This window comes from Athene noctua, chromosome 34, assembly GCF_965140245.1.
Source record: "Athene noctua chromosome 34, bAthNoc1.hap1.1, whole genome shotgun sequence".
Classification (NCBI taxonomy): Eukaryota; Metazoa; Chordata; class Aves; order Strigiformes; family Strigidae; genus Athene; species Athene noctua.
The window spans coordinates 1,463,482-1,479,639 of NC_134070.1; the positions used below are offsets into that span (position 1 = coordinate 1,463,482).

The following is a 16,158-nucleotide window of genomic DNA, read 5'->3' on the forward strand; positions in this document are numbered from 1 at the left end:
CCAAACCTCTGTGTGTCCCCCCAGACCCTGTGTCCTCTCCCCCGGACCCCCGTGTCCCCCCCAGACACCTGTGTCCCCCCCAGGATGTCCTCCCCTGACGTGGCCTGGGCCAAGGCAACCTTGGAGCGTGCAATGGGGGCACTGGTGGGACTGGCGGAGGCACTGGGGACACCGGGGACCGTGACGAAGGCGCTGGCGGAGGCGAAAGGGGTGCTGGAGGATGCGGAGGAGGCTCGGGAGAGGCTGAACACGGTGCTGGTGGAGACGATGGCGGCGGCGGCGCCGGTGATACCACCGCCGGGGGTCGATGCCGAAGGTGTTTACGGCGCACTGGGAACACTGGCCGCCGCCCGCGCTGCCGAACTGGAGCGGGAACTGCGTCAGACCCGCCGGCGCCGACGGGTGCTGCGCGTGGCCCGAGACATCGCCATAGTGCTGATGCTTCTCTGCACCCCCCTGCGTGAGTACGGACCAGTATGGACTAGAAGGGGCCAGTTCAGACCAGTAAGGAACGCTGCAGATCCGCTTGGACCAGTAATGCCAATAGAGAACCTTACAGACCAGTACAGACCAGTAGGAAGCTGTACAGGCCAGCAGAGACTTTCTCTTGCCCTGCTTAGAATGGATTCATTCTGAATGATCAGAATGGACCAGTTCAGACCAGTAAGGATCCCTACAGATCTCCTTGAACCAGTAATGCTGGTAGACAATTTTAAAAACCAGTACTGGTGACAGAGAACCCTACAGACCAGTTCAGACCAGTAGGAAAGCCCTACAGGCCAATAGAGACTTTCTCTTGCCCTGCCCAGTAGAGATCAGAATGGACCAGTTCAGACCAGTAAGGAGTCCTGCAGATCTGCATGCACCAGTAATGCCAGTAGGGAACCTTACAAAGGAGCTGTACAGACAAGTAGAGACTTTACCCTGCCCTGACCAGTACGGACCGTTTCAGACCAGTAATACCAACAGAAGACCCTATAGACCAGTAGGGACCAGCAGAAGACTTTATAGACCAGTAGGGACCAGTAGAGAACCCTACAGACCAGTAGAAGCTTTCCACTGTTCTGAGCACTATAAACCAGTCTGGAGCTCTACAGACCAGTTCAAAACAGTATATACCAATAGGGACCAGTAGGAGCCACTGTAGACCAGTAGGGGCTAGTAAAGACCAGTAGAATGCCCTATAGACCAGTATAGACCAGTATAGAGCTTCCCTTGCCTCAACCAGTATGGACTGGGGGAAAACTGGGAGAAGACTGGGGACAATGGGATGGGGGACACTGGGAGGGGATGAGGACACTGGCTCAAGACTGGGGCTACTGGAAGTGGACTGGGGACACTGGAAGGAGACACGGGGAGTGCATTGCCACACCAGAAAGGGACGGGGACACTGGGACAAGACTGGGGCCACTGGGAGGGGACTGGGGACACTGGGACACAACTGGAGCCACTGGGATGGAACTGTGGACACTGGGAGAAGATAAGGACACTGACTCAAGACTGGGGACGCTGGGAGTGGACTGGGGACAGTGGGAGGGGACTGGGGAAACTGGGAGAGGACAAGGAAACTGGGATGGGGGACACTGGGATGGGATGGGGACACTGGGATGGGGGACATCAGGAGGGGATAAGGACACAGGAAGAGGACTGGGGCCACTGGGAGGGACTGGGCACACTGGGATGGGACAGGGGCCACTGGGAGGGGACTGGAGCCACTGGGAGGGGACAGGAGCCACTGGGAGGGGACTGGGGCAACTGGGAGGGGATTGAGCCACTGGGAGGGGCTGAGGACAGTGGTTGATGTCCCTGTGTGTGTGTGTCCCCGATGTCCCCGCAGTGTCCCTGGACGTGGTGCGGGAGGCGCTGGGGGTGACCCAGGAGAGTGAATTTGTCACCGCCCTGGCCACCGTCATCATCACGTGCCAGGCGGCCCTGTACGGCACGGAGACAGCCCAGCGTCACCTGGCCACCGCCCTCAGCGACCAACGTCAGCAAGCCGACCACTACCGCCACCGGGCCAGGGCCATCGCCGCTGTCACCAAGGCCACCGCCGAGACCACCACCACCTTCAGTGACACCCTGGGGACGCTGGAGGAGGTGACCCGTCAGCTGAGGACCTTGGTGGACGCTGTCACCCAGGACCTGGAGTTGGACCAAGGCTTCCCCGCCAGCGCCCAGGCCCTTGGGGACATCGTGGTGGCCTTGGCGACAGAGATGGGGGACAAGGAGGGGATGCAGAGGTTGGCCCGGGCACGCGAGGCTCTGCCAGGGGACAAGTAGGGATGGGGACACTGGGAGGGTCCTCCTTGTCTTGGGGACACCCCGATGTCCCCTGTCCCATTTGGGGACACCAGGAGGATCCTCCTCGTCTTGGGGACACCCTGGTGTCCCATCTGGGGACACTAGGAGGGTCTTCCTGATTTTGGGGACACCAGGATGTCCCTTCTCTGTCCTGGGGACACCCCAATGTCCCCTGTACCACCTGGGGACGTTAAGGATGTCCCCGTCCTGGTCCAAGGCCACCAGGGACAGGTAGGTGACACCATCCCCTGTCCCCCCCAATAAACCTCAGGGACACACTGAGCCCCTGACCTGTTACTGGGGGTTGGGGACACGACAGGGACATGGGGACACCAGGGGAAGGGGACACCCCCCCACCTCACCCCCTTCAGAGGACACCAGGATGTCCCCAAGCCATCAAGGATCAGGAGTGTCCCCAGTGTCCCCAAGCTGGATGTCCCCAAGCCATGGGAAACATGGCGAGGACACAGCAGGGCCATCCGCAGAGCTGTGTTGGGGACACTGGGGACATTATTGGGGACACACTGGGGCTGTGTTGGGGACATCTCTGAGGCCACCTTGGCCCCAACATTGTGGACACTCTGGGGACATTGCAAAGGGACATGCTGGGGCCAGCACTGAGGACATCAAGGACTGTGGGTGGCCATGCTGGGCCCCATTGGGGACATTTTGGGGGGACATCAGGAGCATGGGGGTACATTGGGGACATTGGGGGACATTGAGGGACATCAGGCAACACTGGGACACCGGGGAAGACATTGAGGGACATCGAGGGCTGTAAGTAGCCATTTGGGACATTTTGGGGGGACATCAGGAGCATGGGGCTGCATTGGGGACATCGGGGGACACTGGGGGTCAGGGGACCCTTTTGGGGACATTAGGGACATCGGGGGAGATTGGGACACCAGAGGGTCATCGGGGGACACCGAGGGCTGTGGCTGGCCATGCTTGGACCCCACTGGGGACATTTTAGGGGGACCTCAGGGAGTATGGGGGTGCATTTGGGACATCGGGGGACACTGGGGGTCAGGGGACCCTTTTGGGGACATTTGGGACATCGGGGGACATTGGGACACCAGAGGGTCATCGAGGGACACTGAGGGCTGTGGCTGGCCATGCTGGGACCCCACTAGGGACATTTTAGGGGGACCTCAGGGAGCGTGGGGGTGCATTTGGGACATCGGGGGACACTTGGGGTCAGGGGACCCTGTTGGGGACATTGAGGGACATCAGGGGGGACATTGGGGGACACTGAGGCCCATCAGTGGCTGTGCTGGGGCTCTGGGGGGACATCAGGAGCATGGGGGTGCACTGGGGACACTGGGGGACATCGGGGGTTGTGGGACCCTGTTGGGGACATTGGGGACAATGGGGGACACTAGCAGGGGACATCAGAGGACACCAGGGGCTGTGGATGGCCCATCGGGGGACATCGGGGGGGACAATGGAGGCCGCGGGGACCTGCTGAGAACAGCACCCGTGGGGGGACACTGGGAGCCGTGGGGTCTCACTGGGGACATGGAGGGGACACTGGGGGGCCGTGGGGTCCCGTTAGGGACACGGAGGGGGACCCCCCGAGGGCGGTGGGTGGCCGTGGCGGTGTCACGGGGCGGGTGACGTCCCCACTGGCAGCGTCCCCTTGCCCAACCCCTGTGGGCTGAGCTTGGCCCAGGCCCAGGACCGGGTGAGGCCACCGCTGCCGCCCCGTCCCAGCCCCGCGTGTCCCCCCGCCGTGTCCCCCCGCCGTGTCCCCAGCGTGTCCCCCAACTCGTCCCCATCGCTGCCACCACCTATGGAGACGCCTGAGGCCACCGGGGCCACCGTCCCCCTCGAGGTGGGACAAATCTCGGAACTGGCTGGTGGGGGGAGGGGCAGGGGGGAACGTGGGGGATGGGGAAGGGGGAGGGGGGTGGCCGAGGGACAGGATCAGGGTGGCAGAGGGGTGACAGAGGGGACAGGGAGGTGACAGAGTGGACGGCGGTGGCAGAGGGGACAGGAGTTGGCAGAGAGGGTGGAAGAGGGGACAGGGGTGGCAGGGGGACAGGATCAGGGTGGCAGGGGGGTGACAGAGGGGATGGGGGGTCACAGAAGGGGTGACAGAGGGGACAAGGGTGGCAGGAGGGTGGCAGGGGGACAGGATCAGGGTGGCAGGGGGGTGACAGAGGGGATGGGGGGTCACAGAAGGGGTGACAGAGGGGACAAGGGTGGCAGGAGGGTGGCAGGGGGACAGGATCAGGGTGGCAGGGGGGTGACAGAGGGGATAGGGGGTCACAGAAGGGGTGACAGAGGGGACAGGGGGTGACAGAGGGTGTAGCAGAGGGGACAGGAGTGGCAGGGAGGTGGCGGAGGGGATGGGGTGACAGAGGGACAGGATCAGGGTGGCAGGGGGGTGACATTGGGAGCAGGAGGGTGACAGAGGGGATGGGGGTGGCAGGGGGACAGGATCAGGGTAGCAAGGGGGTGACAGAGGGGACAGGAGGTGGCAGGGGGATGGGATGGGGGTGTCATGGGGGTGACAGAGGGGACAGCGGTGACAGGGGACAGCAAGAGCAGGGACAGGGGGTGGGGAGGGACGTGGGGTCACCGGGAATGGGGGGGACACCCCAGGGGGACCATAGGGACAATGGCGGGGACGGGGGACACTGGGGGACCCCGAGCTGCCATCAGGGGACCCCAGAGGGGACAAGGGCCACGGGGGGACCCTGCCACCAGCCGTGTCCCTGTCCCCAGGTGTCCCCAAAGCTGCTGGAGCCATTGGTGACCGTGGTGGCCACCCTGGGCGAGCTGGGGGCCACCCCGGGGGACGTCCCCCTGCCCAAGCCCCCGGGCTCGCTGCGGGCTGGGCTGGTCGCCCTCATTCTCAAGATCTGCCGGGCCATGGAGCACCGCCAGGGAGAGGCCACCTACCTCCGTCGTGCGCTGGCCACCGCAGGGGACAACTGGGCCACTGCGGGGGACAACTGGGCCACCGTGGCCACCATCACCCATAAGTGGCAGGAGTCGGTGGCATCGGTAGAGGCCGCCTGGGCCACGATAGCGGAGGACGCCACGTGCTTGCGGGATGCCTGTGGGGCCGTGGCTACCACGGGGGCTACCACTGGGGTCAGCAAGGGCAACCTGGCGGAGGCGGTGGCCCGTGAGAACAGCGCGTGTCGGGACGTGCTGGAGGCCGCCCGGGCCCTGCCGACGGCCTCGGAGTGGGCCACGGTGGCTGAGGCAGTGGCAGCCCACAAGACACGAGTGGCTGAGGCCAGCGCGGGGCTGCAGGCGGCCACCAAGGCCACCGAGGCGACCGTGGTGACAATGTTGGATGCGATGGTGGCCAGGGACCGGGGACGGCTGGTGGCGGTGGCCCACGAGCCCCTGGGACGCTTGGTGGCCGCCTGCCATGGGGCCACCCTCTTCTACCGTCACCTGCGGCGTCACCTCGAGGACATCGAGACCACCAGACACGGTGGCCCCGAGGCTCCTGGGGTGGCCCAGGGGGGTCCTGGTGGCCCCAAGGACCTGCTGGCAGCGGTGGCAGTGGCTGAGGTGCTGTGGGACGCGAGTGCCCGCCTGGCCAGTGTCTACCTCCTGGGGACACTGCAGAAGGTCCGGGGGCTGTTGGTCACCCCCAATGCCACCGGGGCCACCACTGTGGCCCAGCGCTGCCGGGAGGCCACTGCCGCCCTCCCGGGGCTACTGTCACAGGGACCGCGGTAGGGGACGGTGGCTTCGTTGGGGACAAGTGGCTTCCTTGGGGACCACTGGCATCAATGTGTCACTGTTCCAATCTTGGCTCTGGGTCACTTTGTCCCCAAGTGTGTGTCCCCACCCCCCCGGGTCCCCACATTCACTCCTGTGTGTCCCCATGCCATGTCCCCTTGTGCCCCCATGTCCCCTCCTGTGTCCCCACATCTCTCCCCAAGTGTCACTGTCTCTATCCCATGTCCCCATGTCCCCTCCAGTGTCCCCATGTCCCCACATCCTCATCCTGTGTCCCCATGTCCCCACATTCCCCCCGTGTCCCCTTGTTCCCATCCCGTGTCCCCATGTCCCCTCCCGTGTCCCCATGTCCCCTCCCGTGTCCCCGTGACTCCATCCCACATCCCTTCCCGTGTCCCCACAGTCCCTCCCATGTCCCTGTGTCCCCATCCTGTGTCCCCACTTTCCCTCCTGTGTCCATGTCCTTATCCTGTGTCCCCTTGTCCCCCCCAGTGTCCCCATGTCCCCCCAGTGTCCCCATGACTCCATCCCATATGCCATACCCCCAGTGTCCCCATGTCCCCTCCCATGTCCCTGTGTCCCCATCCCATGTCCCCACATCCCCCCGTGTCCCCACATTCCCTCCTGCGTCCCCATGTCCCCTCCCTGTGCCTAAGTGTCACCCTCTCTCATGTCCCCTCTAAGTGGGTTCCTGGTGTCCCCAAAGCCACCAGGACCACGCAAGGGGGTCCCGATGTCCCCAAGGCCACCACAGTGGCCCAAGAGGATCTTGGTGGCCCCAGGGCCACCACGGCCATGTACAGGGACCTGCTCCCCCCTCCGTGTCCCTTCCACATCCCCGTCACCTCCTGCGTGTCCCCATATGTCCCTGTGTCCCCCCAAAACCAAAGGTGGGGTTGTGGTCTCCCACACCATCAGGGAGGTGACACCCCTCTGTCCCCCCAAAAAGGAGAGTTGGGGTCCCCCACCCCATTGCGGGGGGGTGACACCCCTGTGTCCCCCCAAAAAAGGGGGGTTTGGGGCTCCCCACCCAGGAGGTGACTCCAAAGAGGGGACATCTAGGGATCCCCCACCCCCAAGGACACCCCCGTGTCCCCAGAAACCTTGAGGGGGCGGAGCTTGGGGTCCCATCTGGGAGGTGACACCCCCATGTCTCCCCCCGCCACCCCCCAAATCACCCTTTTTTTTTTTTTTTTTTTTTTTTTTTTTTCTGCCAAATGCCTTTTTATTGGCGGGTGGGGGGGGCCGCCGGCCTCCGCCGGGTGCCGGGGGGATCCCGGGGGGGTCCCCGATTCCGCCCACGTGTCTGCGCCTCCCCCGACCCTTCGGGGAGGGGATGAGGGATCCCCGATTGAGCTGTAGGAGCCGTCGGGAGATTTGGGGGGGTCCCGTGGGAACTGGGGGGGGGCAGGAGGAAGGACTGGACCTGGAGGCGCTGGCGCAGGAGCCCCGTCAGCAGCAGCTCGGCCGAGGTCAAGGGCAAACGGGCCCCCAGCGCCGGGGCCCAGCACCCCGCGTCCGCCTCGCACGAGATCACCAGGCGCCGCGGCTGAGGGGTGGGGGGGGGGGGTCACTGGGGTGTGTGTGGGGGGTAGGACCCCTCCCCGAGCACCCCAAAAATTCTGGGGTCCCCAGTATCCCTCCCCCAACCTCAGGAATCCCAGTGGGATCCTCTGCAGGAGACACTGGGATGCTCTGATACCCCCCCCCCCCACACACACCCCGTTGTGCTACAGTGGGACCCCAACCCCCCCCCGGGACCCCCAGTAGCTCCCCACTCCCCCCCAGGTTCCCCCAAGTCTAATGAGACCCCCCCAACCCCAATGGGAACCCCCCCAAGACCCCTGGGACTCCATGACCCCCCCCTCAAATCCCCCCTGAAGCCCCTGACCCCAATATGGCCCCCCAAGACCCCCAGGATGCCCTGACCCCCCCCCAGGAGGCCCCAACACCAATGGGACCCCCCCACACCCCCAATTCCCCCTCTAGGACCCCAAAACCCCAAATGGGACTCCCCAAGACCCCTGGGATGTCCTGACCCCCCCCCCCTACAGTGGGACCCCAACCCCCCCTGGGACCCTCAGCAGCTCCTCACTCCCCCCCCCAGGACCCCCCAACCCCAATGGAACCCCCCCACACCCCCAATTACCTCCTCAGGACCCCACTAACCCAAATGGGGCCCCCCCGGATGTCCTGACCCCCCCCCAGGCACCCAGACTCCCCTGGGACCCCCAGAACGCCCCCAGGAGCCCCCCAATCCCAATGGGACCCCCCCAAGACACCTTTACCCCCCCCAGGACCCTGAAACTCCAATGGACCCCCCCCAATTCCCCTGGGGTACCCCGGAGTCCCCAGGACCCCCTGACACCTCCCCCCAACCCCTTTTGTGACCCCCCCCAGTGTCACCCCAACATGCCTCTGGTCCCCTCCCTGGTGGCTCTGGGACCCCCATGTCCCCTGATGTCCCTTTGGTCCCCTCCCTGGTGGCTCTGGGACCCCCAATGTCCCCCGACGTCCCCTTGGTCCCCTCCCTGGTGGCTCTGGGACCCCCAATGTCCCCCAACGTCCCCTTAGTCACCTCCCTGGTGGCTCTGGGACCCCCCATGTCCCCCAATGTCCCTTTGGTCCCCTCCGCAGTGGCTCTGGGACCCTCATGTTCCCCAATGTCCCCTTGGTCCCCTCCTTGGTGGCTCTGGAACCCCCCATGTCCCCCAATGTCCCCTTGGTCCCCTCCCTGGTGGCTCTGGGACCCCCATGTCCCCCGATGTCCCCTTGGTCCCCTCCCCGGTGGCTCTGAGACTCCCCATGTCCCCTTGGTCCCCTCCCTGGTGGCTCTGGGACCCCCAGTGTCCCCTGATGTCCCCCTGGTCCCCTCCCCAGCGGCTCTGGGGCCCCTGATGTTCCCTTGGTCCCCTCCCTGGTGGCTCTGGGACCCCCAATGTGCACTCCTTGGTGGCTCTGGGCCCCCCATGTCCCCTTGGTCCCCTTTCCAGTGGCTCCGGGCCACCCACGTCCCCCTCCAACCACTGTCCCCTCACCCCGTAAGTGTCGGGCATCGTGGGCAGGAAGGTGCCACCGCTGCAGGTGACAATGTCCCTCATCTGCTCGGGCTCAGGGCGGACGTTGGGGGTGACATGGACCTCGTAGCCCTGGGGACATGGAGGGGACACAGGGGGGCACGTCTGTCAGTCCCTCCCTGAGCTCCCGGAATGTCTCCTGGGGGACAAGGACACCTTGGGGACACTAAGGGACATCAAAGGACAGCCCTTGGGGTTGTCCCCAAGTCCACCATGCTGGACCAAGGCCATATGGGCGGGGGGAGAGAGTGGTGACACAATTTGGGGAACAGAGGACACTTTTGGGGACAGGTTGGTCCCTCGCGGCCACCCCAAGCCCCTGAGGCCCGAGGGGCCACTGTGGCGCTATCGGGGGACATCGGGTGACAGCAGGGGACATCAGGTGACATTGGGGGACAGCAGAGGACATCGGTTGCTGTGTCACCCAGTGGGTGCCCCACTCGGTGGGGGGACAGGGCCACCTGTTACGGGGTTCAGGGCCCCTCAGGGAGTGTTAGGGCCACTTGGGAAGGGTTGTGGCCACTTGGGGACAGTTGGGACAGTTGGGGACTGTCACCTGGAGCAGGGGGTGGCGGCGGGCGCAGCGCAGGGCCTGGGCCAGGCTGAAGCCGAAGTGTTGCTCCTGTTGCCTGTCCCGCACCAGGAAGGGACCCGCCCCCAGGACACGGCCGCTGCTGGCGCTCTGGGGACACACAGGGGACATGTGATGGCACCCCCCGACCTCAGGGACATCCCCACTCCCAGCTCCCTCCTGTCCCCAAATGGGGCCCTCCCTTGTCACCCAAAGGCCCCTCGTCCCCAAGGATCCCACCCCCTGTCCCCAAGGCCATCATCCTCTGTTCCCAAGGACCCCCCACTTGTCCCCAAGGCCACCATCCCCCATCCCCAAGGACCCCTGTTGTCCCCAAAGACCCCTCCATTGTCCTCAAGGACCCCCCCCTGACCCCAAGGACCCCCTTGTCCCCAAGGACACCATCTGCTGTGCCCAAGGACACCTCCCCTTGTCCCCAAGCCCCCCCCCCCCCGTCCCCCACCCCTTTGGGACCTTGTGGAGCCACTCAGGGGTGACGATGGGGACACCACGGGCCACCGCGCAGAGGAACTTGACGGTGCGTCGGACGCGGTCTGTCACCAGGTGGGTGCAGTCGAAGATGGAGGTGGCCATGGACCCCCCCAGTGTCTTCAGGGCCACCTCCATCCCCGGGGAGGCCACCACCCCCGTGAACAGCACCTGGGGACATAGTCACACCGTGAGGACACATTGGGGACATCCCTGGGGAGGCCACCACCCACGTGACCAGCACCTGGGGACACAGGGACACCATGGGGACACGTTGGGGACATCCCTGGGGTGGCCACTACTCCTGTAAAGAGCATCTGGGGATTTGGGGACATGTTGGAGACATCCCTAGGGGTGGCCACCACTCCCATGAACAGCACCTGGGGACAAGGGGACACTGTGAGGACGTTGTGGGGACATCCCTGGGGTGGCCACCACCACTCTAAAGAACAGTGAATGATGCAGGGACACTATGGGGACACATTAGGGACGTCCCTGGGGAGGCCACCACCCCTATGAAGAGAACTGGGGATGTGGGGACATGTTGGGGACATCCCTGGGGAGGCCACCACCCCTGTGAACAGTACCGGGGGACAAGGGGACACCATGGGGACATCCCTGGGGCCACCCCCACCCCTGTGAACAGTACCTGGGGACATGGGGACACGTTGGGGACATCCCTGGGGTGGCCACCACCCCCATGAATAGGACCTGGGGACATGGGGACACCATGGGGACACGTTGGGGACATCCCTGTGGCCACCCCCACCCCTATGAACAGCACCTGGGGACACCACGGGGACACTCAAGGGTGACACTGGGGACACCCCTGGGTGCTGCCCCCCCCTCTTCTCCTACAATACCTTGGGGGGGGCGGAGCCAGGGACCCCCCGGGGGCGGAGCTGGGGCCCGGTGACCTCTGGCGGCTCCTTCTCTTGCTCCTGGGGGGGCGGAGCCATGGGATGAGACCCCACCCCATCCCAACAAGCCCCACCCACTCCCCCTTTAGCCACATCCCACCCTGGTCTCCACCAATCAGCAGCCAGCAAGGCTGGGGCCCCATGGAGACCCCACTCACCCATGCCCATTATTTTGGCCACACCCACCACCATTAAGCTCCACCCCCAAGCCACACCCACCTCCACTTGCATCGGTGATGGGGCAGGACTTGCTCGACGGGGGCGTGGTTTAGCCGGGGGGCGGGGCTCTGCTTGACCCTGCCCCCTTGTGACTGGCAGCTCCGAGGGTGGTGGTGGACGGGCCTGGAGGCGGGGGCTGCGCCGCACGGGGGCGGGGACAGAGGGAGCTCCGCCCCTTGCCCTGCTGGCTCCACCTTCTCCTGAGGCTCCACCCCCTGAGGCTCCACCCCCTCGGCTCCTGGCCAGGCGCTGGCTGCGGCGAGGCCCCTCCCCTACCTTGGGGGGAAAGGGGGTCCCAGGGTTGGGGGGCGGTTCTCCCCTCACACTCATCTCCCCGCCGGTGGCTGCTCTGCTCTCTGTCCCCTCCTGGGCCAGTGTCACCGTTGGGGGGACCCCAATATCCAGTGAGTCCTTGGGGGGGGTTGGGGGGGGCTGTTCCTCCTGCTCTTCCTCCTCTTCCTCCTCAGGGGGGCAAAAGCGCTGGGTGGGCTCCTCGGGGTCCCAACTTGAGGCTGCGCCTGCGGGAGAGTCACGTTGGGGACCCAGGTGGCCGGGGGGGGGGGGCATCGGGGTGTTTTGGGGGACACCCGGGTGTTCTGGGGTGGGGGGGCCACCTACCCTCAGCTACTGGTGGCAAGAAGCTCTGGGTGGGCTCCAAAAAGAGGTCGGGGTCTTGCGGAGCAGGGTGGGGGGAGAAGAGAAAAGCCATGAGATGAGTCCCAGGATTCGGGGGGGGATGTCCCAGACATCTGGGGGGACCCCAAAGCATCTGGGGGGGGCCCCCACTTACCCTCGGTGTCACTCTCTGTCACCGCTGCACCCGTGGTCCCAGCGGTCCCGGCTCCACCACCCGCGCCGACGCTCCGATTTGGGTCCAAACGGGGGGATTTAGGGGTGAAAACATCTGGCGGCACAGCTGGATCCCTGCCCCCGGCCGGGGTCTCCCCACTGTGGCGCTGGGGCCCAACATCTGGAGGCGAGGGCTCCACATCTGGATTTGGGGCTACGCCGGGATGGGTTGGGAACAACTTTTCCGCATCCGTGTCGCGCTCAGCTTCGGGAGGGAAATCCTGCCTTTTTGGGGACAATTTGCAGCGTTTTGGGTCCGCATCGGTATCGTTGTCTGGGGTGGGAGATGCAACATCTGGATGGGGGTGATTTTGGAATCGGATTCGGCTCCGGAGGCCCCGAACAGCTGGAGTGGGGGCCACCTCCTCCACATCGGCGTCGCTGCTATCCTGGGGGCTCATGGGAAGGGGAACATCTGGATTTGGGGGCGTCGCCGTCACATCTGGGTCACCAGAGGTGCCTTGACATCCCTGCACCACCCCAACATCTGGAACGACACCGTTGCGCCCAGCGATCGTATCGTTGTCTGCATTCGGAACTGGGCACTGGGCCTTGAGGGTGTCAACATCTGGATTTGGGAATGAGGCCTTCACATCTGGATCGTCATTGGTCCTTGTCTGCCCCTTGGGGTCAACATCTGGTGCAGTGGCCATCTTGGCAACTGGATCTGGGACCTCACGGGCTGCTGCGTGCGGTTCCGGAGCTCCAGCGTCGGGAAGGGGGTTGAGGTCCTCCACATCTGTATCTCTGTCACCACTGGAGGCCACTGAGCTGTGGCTGAAGCCCCCAACATCTGGATTCGGGGTCTCCATCACCACCGTTGGGTCTTTCCGGGTGTTTTGGGGTGTTTTGTGGCTTTTTAGGTGAAGAACGCCTTGACTCAGGTTGTTTTCTTCCACATCGGTGTCACTGTCCACCTCCAGATTCTGATGTTCATTCTGGGCTTCTTCAACATCTGGATTTGAGGTTTTAATCTTCACATCTGGGTTTCGGTGGGCAGTTCTATGGGATTTTGGTCGCTCAACATCTGGATCCACCTCATTCTCCTCCACATCTGTATCACTGTCCACCACAAGCGTGTAACGGTTGTTTTGTGGTCTTACAACATGTGGATTCAGGCTCTCCGTCTCCAGATGTGGGTTTCTCGGTACATTTTGGGTTGCTTGATGGCTTTTTAGAGTACAAACATCTGGACTGGAAGTGTCATCTTCCACATCTGTATCGCTCTCCACCAGGAGAATCTGTCGCCCTTCAACATCGCGATTTATGGTCTCGACCTTCACATCTGGGTCTCTGGGGGTTCTTCCAGGGCTTTTTGGACACACAACATCTGGATTGGAAGCATTCTCCTCCACATCTGTATCGCTGTCCACCACGAGCGTGTCACGAGCCTTTTGCGAACTTTCAACATCTGCACTTTGTGTCTCCATTGTAATAATTTGGGATTTGGGGATGTTTGGGGTTCTTTGGTGGGTTTTAGAGCATCCAACATCTGGATTGGCTTCATCCTCCTCCACATCTGTATCGCTGTCCTCTACGAGCAGCCGATGTCCCTTTTGTGAACCTCCAACATCTGCACGGGGAGTCTCCATCTCAATATTGTGGGATTTTGGTACATTTTGGGTCGTTTGATGGGTTTGGGAGCGTCCAACATCTGGATAGGCTCTATCCTCCTCCACATCTGTATCGCTGTCCACAGTGAGCATCTGACTTTGGGCCCCTTCGACAGCTGAGTTTGAGCTCTCCATCTCCACATCTGTATCACTGTCCCCCAAAAGTGTCCGACATCCATTTTTGGGACCTCCAACATCTGGATTCCGGGGCTCCAACTCCACACCTGAGGTTTTAGTCACATTTTGGGCCATTTGCTGTATTTTTGTTCTCTCAACGTCGGGGCAAAACTCAGCTTCTTCTACATCTGTGTCGCTGTCCACCACAAGCATCTGACATCCATTTTTGGTACCTCCAACATCTGGATTCGAGCCCTTTTCCTCCACATCTGTGTCACTGCTGATCTCCAGGGCGGCCTGGTCACAGCTACTTGAGTGAAAAAAGGCAGATTTGGGGAGCACCTCCACAGCTGTACCCCTTTTGACATCGAGACGTGTGTTGGTGCCTTCTAGATGTTCTGCATCTGGATCAGCATCTGGACCCGCCACCTTTCCGGGGTTCGGAGGGTGATTTGGGGGCTGAACACTTGGAGTAGCTGGTTTTTTCCCCACATCTGGATCTGGGGCAGCTTGGGGGCCAAAACGGCGCTTTTTGGGTCCTCCGACGTTTGGATCTGGGCAGGGTTTGGCCACATCTGGGAGGTGGCCCCACGTAGGGGCATGGCAGCGTTTTCGAGGCCTCTGAACATCTGGGTGCACATCTGGCTCCTCCGGATCACTGCAGGGGTGAAAGCCGGGGGTTCAGGCATCTGGGCTCACCCCCTAAAAGGACCCCAAAGATCCTGAACCCCCAAAGGGAAACAAGTTCTCACGCTTCACCCACCTCTCCGGCACGACTCGGGGTGAGGCAGCACCTCTGAGGGCAGGGCCTAGGGGAGCAGAGCAACAACTATTATTGTAGGACCTACAGTAACTCCAAAGAGTCCTATCAGACCCAGACATCCAGGCTTATCTCCCTCCGCCCACTGTCTTTCCCTGTTTGGGTGGTGTTTACGTAGGTCCTACCATAACCACCACCTTGTCGCGTTTGTGTAGGCCCTACAATAACAGCGTGTTCCCCCACCGCCCCGTCCCCGCACACTCACGCCAGGGCAGCTCGTCGTCCTCCGAATCGCTGGCGAGGGGGGCCCCCGGCTCCGGCCTCCACCCTAAAGATGATCCAGGCATCCGGGGGGCTGCAGGACACCCCCCTTCATGGGGGTGCCAGTGTCCAGGAGCCCCCTCCTGGCCCTCAAAGGGATTCAGGTGTCCAGGAGGGGACCCCAACGTCGGGGGACACACGCACACACACCACACCTACCTGTGCCCCCCACGGTGCTGAGGCCTTGGTGACATCTTCGGTTCATGGTCTGAGAGGGGGGGAACAACTGCCCCACAGATACAACTTGCCCTCCCCCCCCCCCAAGTACCTCTCAAACTGCCCCCCTTCAGCTACAAGTGCCCACCTCAAATGGCCCTTGGTCACCACTGCCCCCCCAGCCGCCCCTCTGGATCCAACGGACCCCCTCAACTCCCTCCCCCATCCTCCAGCTGCCCCCCCAACTGCCCCCCGGCTCTTTATGCCCCCCTGGTTTCTAACTGCCCCCTCAAATTGCCCTCCCCAGCCCGTTATCCTGCCCCAGAAACCCCCAAATTGTCGCAGAGAGCCCCCCGAATTGGCCGAGCCACAAACTACCCCAGGGACCAACGCCCAAATTGACCTAGAGAGCCACAAACTACCCCAGGGACCCCCCAAATTGCCCCAGAGGCCCAAACTACTTCAGGGACCCCCTAAACTGTCCCGGAGAGCCCCAAACTACCCCAGGGACCAACCCCCCAAATTGCCCCAGAGCCCCAAACTACCCCAGGGACCCCCCCACCAACTACCCCACAGGGCCCTAAACTGCCTCAGGGACCCCCTAAACTGTCCCAGGGAGCCACAAACTGCCCAACGGTCCCCTCCAAATTGCCCCAGAGCCCCAAAGTACCTCAGGGAGCCCCACCTCCAACTGCCCCACAGGGCCCTAAACTGCCTCAGGGACCCCCTAAACCGCTCCACACCCCTCCCAAGTGCTTCTCACCCTCCAAGTGCCTCAGGGGCCCCCCCAAACCGCCCCGCAGAGCCCCCAAACCACCTCACAAGGCCCCGACACTCACCCCTCCCGCTCTGCCGGCCGCCTGCCCCGCCCTTCCGGCTTCGATTGGCCGTCACCTCTGCGCGTCACGGCCCAGCGGCCGCTCCCATTGGCTATCGAGCGCGTCCGTCCAGCGCGGAGCATAGAGAGGGGCCGGGACGGTCCTCCGAAGCGTAGCAGCGCAGCTGTGGGCGGGGCAGAGCGCCCGCCTCCTACCATAGAGAAGGCGGCGGAGCGGCG

At 63.4% G+C, this 16,158-nt stretch overlaps 3 protein-coding genes across 3 annotated transcripts; 2 read left to right on the top strand and 1 right to left on the bottom strand.

Moving 5' to 3' along the window:
* Nucleotides 1-237: 237 nt before the first annotated feature.
* Nucleotides 238-2,533, top strand: LOC141972686 (uncharacterized). The gene is made up of 2 exons (XM_074930652.1): nucleotides 238-460; nucleotides 1,838-2,533. The coding sequence occupies exons 1-2, from the start codon at nucleotides 268-270 to the stop codon at nucleotides 2,278-2,280; spliced, it is 636 nt and encodes a 211-aa protein (XP_074786753.1). The 5' UTR covers nucleotides 238-267; the 3' UTR covers nucleotides 2,281-2,533.
* A 1,313-nt stretch (nucleotides 2,534-3,846) lies between these two features.
* On the top strand, nucleotides 3,847-6,067 carry LOC141972684 (uncharacterized). Its single transcript, XM_074930650.1, has 2 exons — nucleotides 3,847-4,135; nucleotides 5,032-6,067. The coding sequence occupies exons 1-2, from the start codon at nucleotides 4,094-4,096 to the stop codon at nucleotides 6,004-6,006; spliced, it is 1,017 nt and encodes a 338-aa protein (XP_074786751.1). The 5' UTR covers nucleotides 3,847-4,093; the 3' UTR covers nucleotides 6,007-6,067.
* Nucleotides 6,068-7,225: 1,158 nt separating this feature from the next.
* On the bottom strand, nucleotides 7,226-15,953 carry MDC1 (mediator of DNA damage checkpoint 1). The gene is made up of 12 exons (XM_074930628.1): nucleotides 15,941-15,953; nucleotides 15,105-15,153; nucleotides 14,890-14,979; nucleotides 14,628-14,673; nucleotides 12,076-14,522; nucleotides 11,904-11,957; nucleotides 11,286-11,803; nucleotides 11,010-11,087; nucleotides 10,132-10,317; nucleotides 9,643-9,768; nucleotides 9,048-9,158; nucleotides 7,226-7,558 (listed from the first exon to the last, which is right to left on the bottom strand). The coding sequence occupies exons 2-12, from the start codon at nucleotides 15,148-15,150 to the stop codon at nucleotides 7,235-7,237; spliced, it is 4,026 nt and encodes a 1,341-aa protein (XP_074786729.1). The 5' UTR covers nucleotides 15,151-15,153; nucleotides 15,941-15,953; the 3' UTR covers nucleotides 7,226-7,234.
* Nucleotides 15,954-16,158: the final 205 nt, after the last annotated feature.

Excerpts from the sequence above, each read along its gene's own strand:
- LOC141972684 (XM_074930650.1), top strand. The coding sequence starts at position 4,094 with ATGGAGACGCCTGAGGCCACCGGGGCCACCGTCCCCCTCGAG. Across the intron at positions 4,136-5,031 it reads GGGCCACCGTCCCCCTCGAG|GTGTCCCCAAAGCTGCTGGA; the intron begins GTGGGACAAATC and ends CCCTGTCCCCAG.
- LOC141972686 (XM_074930652.1), top strand. The coding sequence starts at position 268 with ATGGCGGCGGCGGCGCCGGTGATACCACCGCCGGGGGTCGATGCCGAA. Across the intron at positions 461-1,837 it reads GCTTCTCTGCACCCCCCTGC|TGTCCCTGGACGTGGTGCGG; the intron begins GTGAGTACGGAC and ends ATGTCCCCGCAG.
- MDC1 (XM_074930628.1), bottom strand. The coding sequence starts at position 15,150 with ATGAACCGAAGATGTCACCAAGGCCTCAGCACCGTGGGGGGCACAG. Across the intron at positions 11,088-11,285 it reads CATCACCGATGCAAGTGGAG|GAGCAAGAGAAGGAGCCGCC; the intron begins GTGGGTGTGGCT and ends CCGCCCCCCCAG. Across the intron at positions 10,318-11,009 it reads CTGGCTCCGCCCCCCCCAAG|GTGCTGTTCACGGGGGTGGT; the intron begins GTATTGTAGGAG and ends CTATGTCCCCAG.